This window comes from Sinohyriopsis cumingii, chromosome 2 (assembly GCF_028554795.1).
Source record: "Sinohyriopsis cumingii isolate HCF-2022 chromosome 2, ASM2855479v2, whole genome shotgun sequence".
Taxonomy (NCBI): Eukaryota; Metazoa; Mollusca; class Bivalvia; order Unionida; family Unionidae; genus Sinohyriopsis; species Sinohyriopsis cumingii.
Window position 1 is genome coordinate 92,969,543 of NC_142962.1, and position 13,099 is coordinate 92,982,641.

General features: G+C 33.7%; 1 protein-coding gene across 10 annotated transcripts in view; it reads right to left on the bottom strand.

Moving 5' to 3' along the window:
* Window positions 1–13,099, bottom strand: part of LOC149805376 (uncharacterized) — a 113,060-nt gene that overhangs the window by 62,025 nt on the left and 37,936 nt on the right. For 5 of the 10 annotated variants that reach the window (XM_089949783.1, XM_089949785.1, XM_089949792.1 and 2 more), the window contains exons 16-18: window positions 10,961–11,096; window positions 7,474–7,491; window positions 3,694–3,717 (exon numbers count right to left, since the gene is read on the bottom strand). In XM_089949783.1, the coding sequence (XP_089805909.1) occupies window positions 3,694–3,717; window positions 7,474–7,491; window positions 10,961–11,096 (178 nt within the window). The remainder of the gene's footprint in view (window positions 1–3,693; window positions 3,718–7,473; window positions 7,492–10,960; window positions 11,097–13,099) is intronic. The other 5 variants (XM_089949786.1, XM_089949784.1, XM_089949791.1 and 2 more) reach the window with 2 other exon arrangements.

The following is a 13,099-nucleotide window of genomic DNA, read 5'->3' on the forward strand; positions in this document are numbered from 1 at the left end:
GGCCATTTTTAATAATATTTCATGATCTGACAAAACTGTTGACAGTTATCTTCAACATCAAGTTAGTCATGAAATTCTTTATCTGGAGTTCTCTAAACTATCTCTTTACATACTGCTTGGCCTCAAAATTTACCAACAAAAAGTCTTTACCTTGATTTCCTTCTACTTACAGTTTATATTTTTTTTAAAAGCCTCAACAATATCTCCATTTATTGCAGTGTGAAATGACAGTTATTTTTCTGCCAACAAAATTTTCCATTTTCCATTTTAGTTTCCAGATTCATGCCACTTGTTCAGGTTGACTGCACATGTCATTTTTTAGACTGTATATGCTGTGAGGTCATGTATTAGACTGGTCACCATATATGCCATGAGCCAGACTAATTACATGTAAAGATGGCAACTCAGTATCAGAATCAACAGAAAAGAGATAATGTTGTGAATTAAACTGCACATGCCAACTATTTTTAGCATTCACATAATTATATTTTAGTTACCACCTTAAGATTCCTAAGGTTCCCAGAGCATGAGCACTGGACAATTTTCATATGCCAATTTTGATTTTAGTTACAAATGCAACCATTTTACTCACAACTTACATCACTGATTTAAAAAAAAAAGTATTACAATGTAACATTCCTGCCAGTTATAATATTTTGAACAGGTGAGATAGTTTATCAATAATCTATACACAAAAATATAATTCATCATGACACAAAAATCAGACTACATAAATAAAGTCAATAGGTCAATAGTACAATAAAAGAATATATAATATATACCTTTCATAAAAATGAACACACACACACACATATAATAGTTAATGAATAACTTTCTGTTGTTTACCTTTAGTTCAAGTTAATTAATGTGTAAAATGCAAGCTTTAATAAAATCATTACCATAAAATGATAAAAAATTGAATTATGTCTCTACCAATGAAGCATAGTTTGCACATATACACATCAGTTTTGATGTAATATTTAACACAAGTGTCTCTGATGTTGATTCTTAGCTATGTAAACTTTTATTGGCTCAAGATGAGTACTCCCCTAAAATTCCTGTCAATAAAGACTGCAAGTCCATTATTTTAAATTCCTGAAAATAAAGTCTTGTTACTATTTGTTTATGTGATTGCTTAAACATAGTTTATACACAACAATAAGTGACCCATTCACTACCATTCCCAAAATAGTCCAGGGCACAACATCTGCTATGCATATCTTCTCCTTGGGCATTAACTTTTTTCCATTCAGTTTTATTCACCCTTGAATCTAATGTCAGCCCTATATTTGCATATTCAGACTGAACCCATTGAGTTTAGTCCACACAGTTGCCGCTAGCATACCAACGTCCATGGGAGAGCCCAGTATTCACTGAGCTCCTTCAGTTTCCACTCAAGAAACTTTACTCAATGGGTTATCCATACCATTCTGTCAGTGAACTTCACAGCCCATCAGTGACCTTTGTACAACCCTGTTGTGCCCCTTCAGTGACCAATGACTGAATCATTCACTTATAAGGAACAAAATATTGATCAGTAGCAGCAGACAGTCACCCAGGGATATATATATATATATATATATATATATATATATATATATATATATATATATATATATATATATATATATAATAACTGGATATGCTTTTTGTTGTGCATAAAATTAATGTAATATTTTTATTTCTACAATGACATCATAAATTCCTGAAATGAAGGCTTGTTACTGTATCAACTTATTTTTTATTCCTGCAAATGACAAATGCATTAGTACAGTGACATGTTCTATTCTTGCAAATAAAGGCTAAGCTGGTACACTGACTTATGTTATATGTTATATTCCTGCAAATAAACACTTTGTTAGAACACTGACATACGTTAAATTGTTGCACATAATGATTGTTAGTACACTGATTTATTTTCAATTCTCACAAATGAAGTTTATGCTAGTACATTGACATATGTCAAATTATTGAAAATAAGGGTTGTGTTAGTACAGTGACTTAAGTTAAATTCCTGCCAATGAAGGCTACATTAGTACACCAACTTGTGTTAAATTCCTGCCAATCAAGGCTACATCAGTACACCAACTTGTGTTAAATTCCTGCCAATCAAGGCTATGTAACTACATTAACTTGATATTAATTACTGCAAATGAACAGTGATGTATGTTAAGTTCCTAAAAACAAAGACAACATCTGGACAGTGAATTATTAAACTCCTGTAAATGAAGGCTGTGTTAGTACAGTGATATATATTAAATTCCTGCAAATGAAGGCTGTGTTAGTATAACAGTTTCTGCTGAATTCCAGGAAATGAAGACTTAGTTGATACAGTGACTTGAATTAGATTCCTGGAAATTAAGACTGTGTCAGTACAATGACTTATGTTAAATCCTGGAAATTAAGGAAATGTTAATATGGTGACTTATGTTAAATTCTATCCTAGAAAGGCTTTGTTAATACAATGAATTGCACTACAATTGTCCTGCAAAAAATGAAGGCTGTGTTAGAACTCTGATGTGTGTTAAATTCCTGCAAATGAAGGCTGTGTTAAAACAATGACTCTCATAAATTTCTGCAAATCTGGTGTAGTATTCTTTGAAAATTTGGATCCAACATAATATCCTGTAAGAATTAACAATTGTATCGTTGGACAATTATCTATATTTGAGAATAACCTACTGTTTAAATACCTACATTGTATTAGCATTTTCATCTCAAATATGGATCAATATTTGATGAAGATCTGGTATGTAGATTTGGACTACATACTTATCATTTTTTATTTGTTTTACATAAGTAAAACCAAAATTTAATTAAAACCAAAATTAGTAGTGTTTAAGGCTCAATTTGATTTCTGCATCATAAACATAGAAGGACCCTCCATTAATTTGATCCCCAAACTAGTTTTATGCAGAAAACACTGACAGAAATTGTTATTAAGACAAAATTTGATAACTGAAAGCAAATTAGAGGTAAAATTCATTTTCTAACTGCAAAAAATTATTCTGAATGATTATTTACTCTGAACACTTAACCTGAGAACAAATTTCTAAGCAAATTTGTGGCTTTCATAAAATTCTTACAATAACACTGGCAAAGTTAATCAATTTACAGTTGCACTGACTGAATGTCTTGAATACAATGAATAAGCAATACAAGACATGTTTACACATCAATTCACATGCCATGTCTTCACCTCAACAATGCCTTTATTGGGATAAAAATGCTTCATTTACTTGGTGAATATGCTCAAGTGGCCAATTAAAGCAGTAAGAAACCATTGTCTGGCTAGGAAATGGCTGACCATTGACCACAGAAAGCTGTTGAAAATGTATAATATGACTTTAGAAAAGGAAATTTAAAGGGAGGAAAACACAATGGCTGTTGAGACCAAGTGACCACTGTATAAAAAGTGACAGTAAGACCAGGTTTCAATGCATGTTAAAATCTTGTAATGACAGCTGTATTAGTATATTAGTCTTTGCTAAATTTCTGTAAATGAAAACTATAACTGTCACAGTAAAACACTGACTTTGACAGTATAACACTGACTTTGACAGTATAACACTGACTTTGACAGTATAGCACTGATTTTGACAATATAGCACTGATTTTGACAGGATAGCTCTGACTTTGGTTACATGATGCTTATTAGTCTATTTGTGACACTTCACACTCCACTACACATACCGAGTCAAGAAATTTTCGCTCTCCCTGGATATAAATATGAAACATACAAATGCATTTTATAAGAACAGTGAAGACAAAATATCACTTTAAAAATACACCTTAAAATAAATCATACAATGTTATAAAAGACTTTAACAAGTATAAAACACCCTACAAAGATAGCAAATTCTATTAAAAATGTACATTTAATTATGCAATGTATGAATATATGTAGGTAACTTGCCATGCATGTTCATAAAACAGTTATGTATTGTACACCTGTATGAAGTTCAAGATACCAATGAATTATGAATCACAAAGTCCTTTGTTAGTAGCCAGTACATAATAAAGGCAATCCATATAGCACTGCTCTTCATTGTTGATATTTTGTTCTTCTCGAGGGTTTACAAAATGATTTCAACATCAGTAATGCTTCAACTGAGATAGAAACATACACCTGTGGAAATAATTGACAAGGCAGCCAGATCAAACAAGACTAGATCAACTTTGATGACTGAGCATTGTGAATACCCACATAATACACAAAGCTCTCCCCAATTATAGTGTACCTCATTATACTGCTATTCTGGATATAATGCAGTACTACACTGGACCCCATGACCAAAGTCATGTCAATGTATAGCAACATTAACTGAAAGAAAACAACTTGAAACTTAGTCTTATATCTTCTTTTCTTTTTCAAAATGCCATTATTTAGTAAATTTTGATAGTGCTTGCTATACCATGGTTTGGTATATTATGCTATTTTCAATATATTGCTGTTCCATACTAATCACAGTTTCATACATAACATGTTATGCAGTTATGGACCCCGACTACCACATCATAATACATAGCCTAACCTCCACACCCCCTTGCCACATGAATCTGCTGTGACTCAGAGATTATAGCCTCAACTCCACCTCATCTCTGCTATGTATATAAAATTTTGACAAAATAAATATGTGATAATGTCACTGTAACTGACATTTTAGTATATTTGAAGTTCTGAGCCCTCCAAACAAGGAAGCCAAAAATAACATCCCATATTAGAAGGAGACAGGGTAACCAGAGTGTCAGGCAAAATATATTGGGAATCACAATTTCTGAGAAGCCTTTAAAACAAGCATGAGAATGAAAATATAATTTTCTTGATTTGTGGAGTAAAAGAGGCAAGTAAACTGATGAAAAGGCTGGAAATTTGATGACAAATAATTCTGCTAACAAACTGTGCCTATATGTGGAACATACAGGTTATTTGCAGATAACTTAAGATGCTTTCAATATACATTAAATTTGCAATTTTCTTACATGCAAACAACTGAATACAGCAGAATTTTCAAATAAAAATGCCATTTTCAAAGTTTTACCGCAAGTCATATTGCATAGAGCAGAATACCATTAATATATATAAAATTACAGTGAAACACGGTACTTAAACAGACCAGGTTCCTTTTCATAAAACAATGAATTGCCATTGTCAGTAAAGATATTACTAGTAAGCTACTTCAACTGACCTGTCTGACTCTTACACACTTGTGTTAAAAAGAAATACTCTTCATCTGTTATTATTGTTGTCAATAGTAATGATAAATTTAATTCAAACTCAAACATTTGATGAATGAAGACTAACAGAAAACAAACTACCATTAAAAAAATGCCATGACAAATAACAGCTCGAATTAGACGTCAGAAAAAAGAAGGATATTTTTAATGAAAGAAAGGCATTCACAATGACAATAAAATTTGTGGAATCCTATAATGGAGAAAACCAAATTCAATTGAAAATCACACAGCAGTAACTGTGAATATTAAATCAATGTATACATACAAAATTATTGTCTATTTGATTACAAGTGATGTATTTTTGCTTTTTATATAAATATTGCATTACTATAGGTCTGCAAATAGTAGTATCCATACTTTTTGGCTTATAAATGCTGTGGTAAGCATGGGGGTGTAATAGCATTTGCATCACGGTGCACAGGACCAAAGCATAAGCATGTTATGATCAAAGCATATGTCTTATTATTTGATATGAATAACTGAAACATCCATTGCTAATGGACTAGTCCAAAATATGGCAGCATTATTTTTCCTCACGAAGGATCACATTGTGATAACTGAACTTAAATTAGGCATCAAGCAGCCAATCACCATGCAGAATGAATAAAAAGTAATTTTAACAATGGTACCATGAATGGCATATTATATGCTCACCCCATGTTTAATAGTCAAGTATGATTGATGCTGGAGATAACTGACCAACACATCTCAATGACCTTGACATTTGATCAAGGTTGGCAGTCTGAAACTAAATTTAATTTACAATAACCATTATTTTCTTGTTACACTTAACATGGCCATGACCCCTGACCTTTAGACCCAATAATCTGTGTTTTTTAAAACTACTCTAAGTGCAAGATATCCACAAAGAAAGAAAAGAAACTTACTTCAGAAAAAATGTTTTTCTTGAAAAACAATTTCTAAGTCATAGTGACCCTGACCTTTGGCCTTTGATGTTTTGATTCCAAGATCAATAAACCTTTTTCATACTTTAAGTAACAATAACGTCTGTTCTTTCAGTTACAGTGACTTTGACGTATGACCCCAAAAATGACTGGCTTCTTCCTTATCAAAAGTGCAAATCATCCACCAAATTTGGCAACTGTTGATGGTGGATAACTAAAGTTATTGTGCAACAAACTGCTGTATTCTCTTCTGTCAGTGAGCTTGACCTTTTGACACTGAAATGGATGGGATTCTTCCATAGCCAATGTGCAAGCCATCCCCAAAATTTGGTAGCTGTATATGGTAGACATCTTGAGTTACTGCGTGGAAGTGAATTTAGCAAGAGACATCATCATAACTATGTATACTCCATTATATGGTGGGTATACAAAAGGGTTAATTATCTTTAATTTTTCAACATTATGCCTGTAACATAATATTTTCTTTAAAATGCTCATAATCATTGAGTGATTACTTTAACACCTGGAAAAAATAGGCAGATGTAATGCTGTTTCAAATTGCTGGGTCATGTCTTCCATAATTTCTTTCACAATGCAAATCAAATTGGACTTTTTCATGTTAAGATGTCAAGCTTACAAATGAAAAGTTTTAAAATGAAGATTAAAAGTCTCAGGACTTCCCTGCATACTGGTAAACATAAACATAGCAAAAATACGTACCTTTACAAAAATAATTAATAATGATGAAGTGGATCAGACACTATGCAAGACAAGGAAGTGAATGATGCAAAATATATATGGCAGACATGTTGATCTAACATACAGATATAGTAACCTGAGCACAGATTTGTGTCCAAAATTTAAAATCAGTCTGGAAATGAAAAGTATTCGGATACTGCAATGCCAAATACATATTGTCAATTTGTTACTTTTAAATGTTTTTGATTTCTTGTTATACTAAATCTATCAAAACAATGCAGAAATAATGCTTTCGATAAATTTGAAATATTAGGAAGCAAACACATTATGTCATGATATAGTCATCTTATAATGAATGGAAAGAAAAGCAAGAAAACAAAGGTGAAAAGATGACTGCCCTGACTGGTGGTGTCTGAATGGACATTTGAAGCTGATGACTATAAATTTAGTAAAAACCAGGCTAATCTGATAGTAGTATATTTCATTTTGCATCACACATGTTAAAATTTAACCAGACGTATATAATCCAGTTAAAAGACACAGCATGGATGTCATGATAGTGCATGCAGAAAAACACTTTTTATTTTATGAATTCTCATAGCATGATGTTATATACTTCAATCAAACCTACCCTTGTATCCCCGTCCTCCTGATCAACATGAAAATATATGCACATATGAAGATAACATGGTTTACATATAAATGTACTGTGGATATTTTACTACTTAATTGGTATTTGTTGTCTATTACCGTAATGATACTATCAAGCATCTTGTAACCTGAACTAAATTTTTGTGGCTCAGTAAGATCCTCTAAATAACACAGAAGCAGTAAAAACAACATACAAAATGGAACAAACTGTGACCTGCAAAGAATACTGAGGATATTTTCTTTTCCCGTGTTAATACTGGATAAATTTAATCATGTCATAGAAACAATGTGATATTTTAACAAGGGGTTAAGCCACGCATTAAAATATATAACTTTTGAAACTTGTGGATGAAATAGATCTAGTATTTACACAGGAAAGAAATTTTCATTTTATTAAATATCCAATTTGTTGCAGAACTAAAGTTGGAAGTACCCCCATCACCTTGCAAATTCACCTCACTTTCATAGACTGACCATAGACTGAAGTTGGAAATAGACTTTCATTGAATGACCATCTAAATATCAGTGACTTATGAGAGCAGCAGGACTGGGATGACTACAGTAAATTATATTTTTGACATTTTGAAACTATTTGCCCCATGTGACATCAAAGCATGTCTGATTCAGCAATACATGACAATGGGCTTATCAGTGTTGAAAAGAAAGTAAAGTGAAATAAGTTCACAGAAACTTTAATGACATCAAGTCAGATTTCTTCAGCAAACATTTATTTCCATGTCTGAAATGTAATGTAGTTTCTATTTGTTCTAGCTCATAAAATGCTAATTATAACTTCTGCAGGCACACACAATCAAGCATTGCATGACGTGAATGGCAATATTTTATTTTTACATGTGAAAATATAAAGATATACTTTTCACATGTGAAAATTTATGGATAAAGTTTCTGAACATGTAAAAATATAGGAAGAAAAAAATATGAAAGTTGTTTTGCCAATCATTTTCTATATTTCACACTTAAGTATATAATAAAAAAATTGCACATTAAGATGCACCAGATACAGTTGATGATGATGTAGTACAAATTACCAGAGCAGCATATACTGTATTGTATTTTGCTCATTGCACTGTTATTATGAAGAAAGTATTTTTCTTTTTTCACTTAGTGAGACCAACCTTTGACCTTCTGACCCCAACAGGATAGGATTGTATCTTATCCCAAGTGCAGACAGGCAGATGGACAGACAACTTCATAATATACTATGCTCCGCAGTGGATGCAAATTTTAAAACAACTCTGGATGTTATAGCATGATGGGGGGGGGGGGGCGTTAGAAACTTGTAATTTTTGTTCCTTTTTTAAATCAATACCATATTGAAGAGAAAAATTTCAAAATATGCTATGTGCTATCTGTTGAAAAAGGATTTAGAACATGAATCATGTGAAGAACAAGTCAATTTAAATTTCTAAAATTATTTAACTGAACAGTATTCATCAGAGAATTAGTAGATAGTAGAGCATCTTGAAACCAAATGCATATCATTAATTAAAGCAAAGAAACATGATGTTAAAGGGTGTTGTGCAGCCTGTAAAACTAAATCCAACACAACACTGGAACAAGAGTCCCTCAAAGTGACTGACACTTTACTGGCTGAAAATAATTACCAAAAAATCAGGATAAGACCATATTATATATCTAATATCTGAGTATTGATATTATCTCTGAAAATCTTGAACCACAATAAGATTTTCAATTGGCCAATGTGGCAGCTATATTTGATGTAAGATTGGCAACATTTTCATGTAGGACCACCCAGACAACCTTATAAGTCTTCTGGTGAAATTATCATGTCCATGTATCCATCCATTCAGGATAAGTAATGACACCAAAATTTTCAAGATAGACATCATGGCAGCCAAAGTGAATGCAAGATTAGCATGATTTTCCATTATGATCAACTAGATATAATACGAAGTTAGGAGGAGTAGCAATGACAAGATTTTCAAGATGGCTGTCATGGTGGCCGTACTGGCTGTCAGATTAGCATCATTTTCATTGAGCGCCAGTGCAAGATCATAAGAAGCTGTCTGGTGAAAACCCAATTTTGATGTCTTTTTACTTATCATGAGTAGGATAACAAAAGTTTTTCAAGATGGCTTTATTTACACCCAACTATACATCAAAAAAAGTCATTTTGGTAGAAACTCGATGCTGATATGACCATCCTTCAAGCAGTGGCCATATTGGAGGTCTGACTGGCACCATTTTCATTGATCATCAACTTGAAATCATAAGAACACTTTTAATAAAAACCTCATGCTTATATGACTATCCATTTAAGAACAGTAGTAATAAAAAGATTTAAAAGCTGGCCAATGTGGAGGCTATATTGGATATCTAAGATGCACCATTTTCATTTAGATCCAACCAGACACCATAAGAAGTCTTCTGGTGAAAACCCCTAAAATAACAAGATTTTCAAGGTGATGCCATGGTGATCATATTTGATATAAGATTTGCAAAATGTTCATTTTGAACCATCAGGACATAATAAGATGTCTTTTAGTGAAATCCCTATGTTGATATGACCATAAGAGAAGTAACCTGATTTTCAAGGTGGTCACTGTGGACTATATTGTATTTCCAAGTGTCAGCATTTTCATTTAAGTCCAAATAAACAGCATCTGAAGTCTTCTGCCAATAAAAGTTTTCATCTAGACAAAGCAATAACAAGATTTTCAAAATGACTGGTTTGCTAGCCATACTGAATATCTAATTGACACCATTTTCATTTAGAACCAACCTGACATAATAAGATATCTTCTGACAAAAACCAAATATCAACATGACTTTCCATTCAGGAGGAGTAGTTACAAAATTATTTTAACATGACTGCCGTAAGAATCATTTTATATATCAAAGTGGACCCACTAGACATCACAAGAAGTCTTTTGGTGAAAACACCATGTCACCATGACTTTCCATTCAGGATGAAAACAAGATTTTCAAGAAAGACACTGTGGTAGCCATACTGGCTGCCTGAGCAGTACCATTTAAGACCAAATAGACCATGGGATAAATGTATGTATGAAGTTTCATGACAATACTCAAAGTAGTTTTTCTGAGCTGCAATGAGAAACTTATGCTGTAAGATATAGGGATGGATGACAAATGCCAGGCCATCCTAAAACCTCTACTGGTGTATGACTAGTATAACTGAAACATGTCAAAGGTTGAGAAAATATGATGATGTGTGCTACTGACAGAAGGATGCATGTGTACAGTTTAATGGCACATCAAGATAATACTGGCTACATAGTGCTGATTGAAAGATTGGAAAACTAAATTAAAAGAGAAACACTTCCTAATAAATGTAAAATGTAGTCATACAACATAAAACTATGATTTTGAAAGTGAGAAAAAACTTTTATATAAAGCTGTCTAGATGATGGATGAAAAACAACCCACACTGAGGCGTAACAAATAGCAAACAATACAAGGCAAACCTCATTAGCGAGTTCCATATGCTCCGTCTTGCCCTCTATCACCATTTTGTTTAGTGCTTGCAGCTTGTTCTGATTATCTGTCTTATAATCTTCTAACTCCTTTGACAGGGAGCTCTTCTGTTCCTGGGCTACCATTCTGCACAAAGTAAATGTAAAGATCCGACATGGCAAATAACACTTCCAAAATGCTATGATAATTATTTCCTCTTATTACATGTACCACTCTCAGCTGTTTATCAATTTAAGCTTGAACAATACATTACAGTAATGATGATGTTTGTATTTGACAGGAGGTGGAGGAGGGCTTAATTGTAATAAGTTTTCTTGGAGAAAATAATTTATGATTAAAATTTCCATTTTTTTGTCTAATACATTACCCATAACAGTATTGTTAGGAGACTGAAGGAGTAATTACATGAGCATCATACCTCTACCTGGTTATCCTTCAGAGGATATTATGAACTGAGTGGCATTTTCTTACTGAGAAAAAATTTCAGGGCAAATTCAGTGAAATCTATAAATCCAATGCTTATGATGAGGTTGTGCTCCCATTAACAGACTCTGGGGATTACCTGGATAGCTGCCAGAAGGCCACCAGTTTCAGTTCCCCTGCAGGCTAGATAATCAAGGAAGAAGCTTGAGAAGTTGACTGCACATAACAATCCAAATGCCTCAACAATGTCTTGAATTGAAGCACTGCATTCAAAAGTAAGGCTCACAGATGCAGAATTAATTTCATGAGCAGAATTTCTCATTATGTATCTTAGAGTTATGTGTTTTTCCTGGCCATCACATAGGAGAAAATTTATTGTTTGACCCAATGAATACTTTCTGTACATTCCAAGTAGCACCCAGCATGGACTGGGTATTACTGAGTCACCTCAGAGATTGGCAAATTATGACTTCTGATTACCTGTAGATGGCAACCTGTTCTTGGCTATAAAACCCAGCTGAATTATCAAAACAAGTGAACTATCTGAACAAAATTCAGTAAATCTGGGTCAATTAATAGTGCATGCAATTCAATTCCCACTCTGCAGGCTGAAGCTAAGGCTATCAGAAAGTATGCTTTGTAACATAGTAGCTTCGGTGACCTGGTCCCCCCCCAGTTGAGAAAGCAGTTCATCACCACTGAGCTGTTAAACACACAGACAGCCACCTTTCCCCTTCCCCCCTGAGCTGATCCTTCATGGAAATAATTGATTATGGCCTTCATTTCCAGAAGGTTGATGGTACGGGCCCTCATACTGGCTATAATGAAGAAGGACGAAAGATGCCCCCCACCACCAATTGTATGAACTGTCATCCATGCAGTCCATAATCTCCAGCCAGGGAGTTTTCCAGGAGTATCTCTGTCATAATCCATCCTTTGTTTTGCCACTGATGTAGGAACTAATTTTTCTTGGTTGAGATTAAAATCCAATGATCTAAGTTAATGGAAAAGGTCAGGAGGTCATCTGCTGTGGGCAGCATAAGAGGCAGCTAATGTGGAACAGGTCTGCAGATGCATCAAGTGAATCAATAAGATGTGAAGCTCCCTCACAATAATCCATTCCCTTCTGGAAACTGAATCTGACAACTTGATGATCTTTACAGAATGCTTAAGGTGAACTAGATTTAGATGAGTAAAAATCTCCATACCCAATTGACTGTATGCTGGAATGGAGATCTGACTTCTCCCAAGCCAACAAAGAAGCCCTGTTAGAGAAAAGTATGAGCAGGATATTCATACACTTAACTAGAATTGAGCTAACTATATGTTTCTGCCACAGTATGTGTTGTAAAGGATGAATGGAACAGGGTGACAACATAATCAAGAGTCTTTGTGTCCAAAATGGAGTGTGTGATACTGCCATATGGTCACTTGAAATTTTAAATGAAGTAACTTGTGTGAAGGCGGATGTACATTGATATGAAAGTTGGGGTCAGTCAAGTCTATACTTATAGCAAACTCATTTCTCTTCACACAAAGCCATACCAACCATGCTCAAGTCAATAACCAGTTGGTGCTTTCCAGTGGCTTGTGGCATCAAAAAAAGTCTCAGAGAGTTTTGCTTCTGAACTATGTACCACCTGCTTAGTAAACAATGAACATAAATCTTTTTGCTCTAGATAAGATGAGATCTCCATCACAGAAGA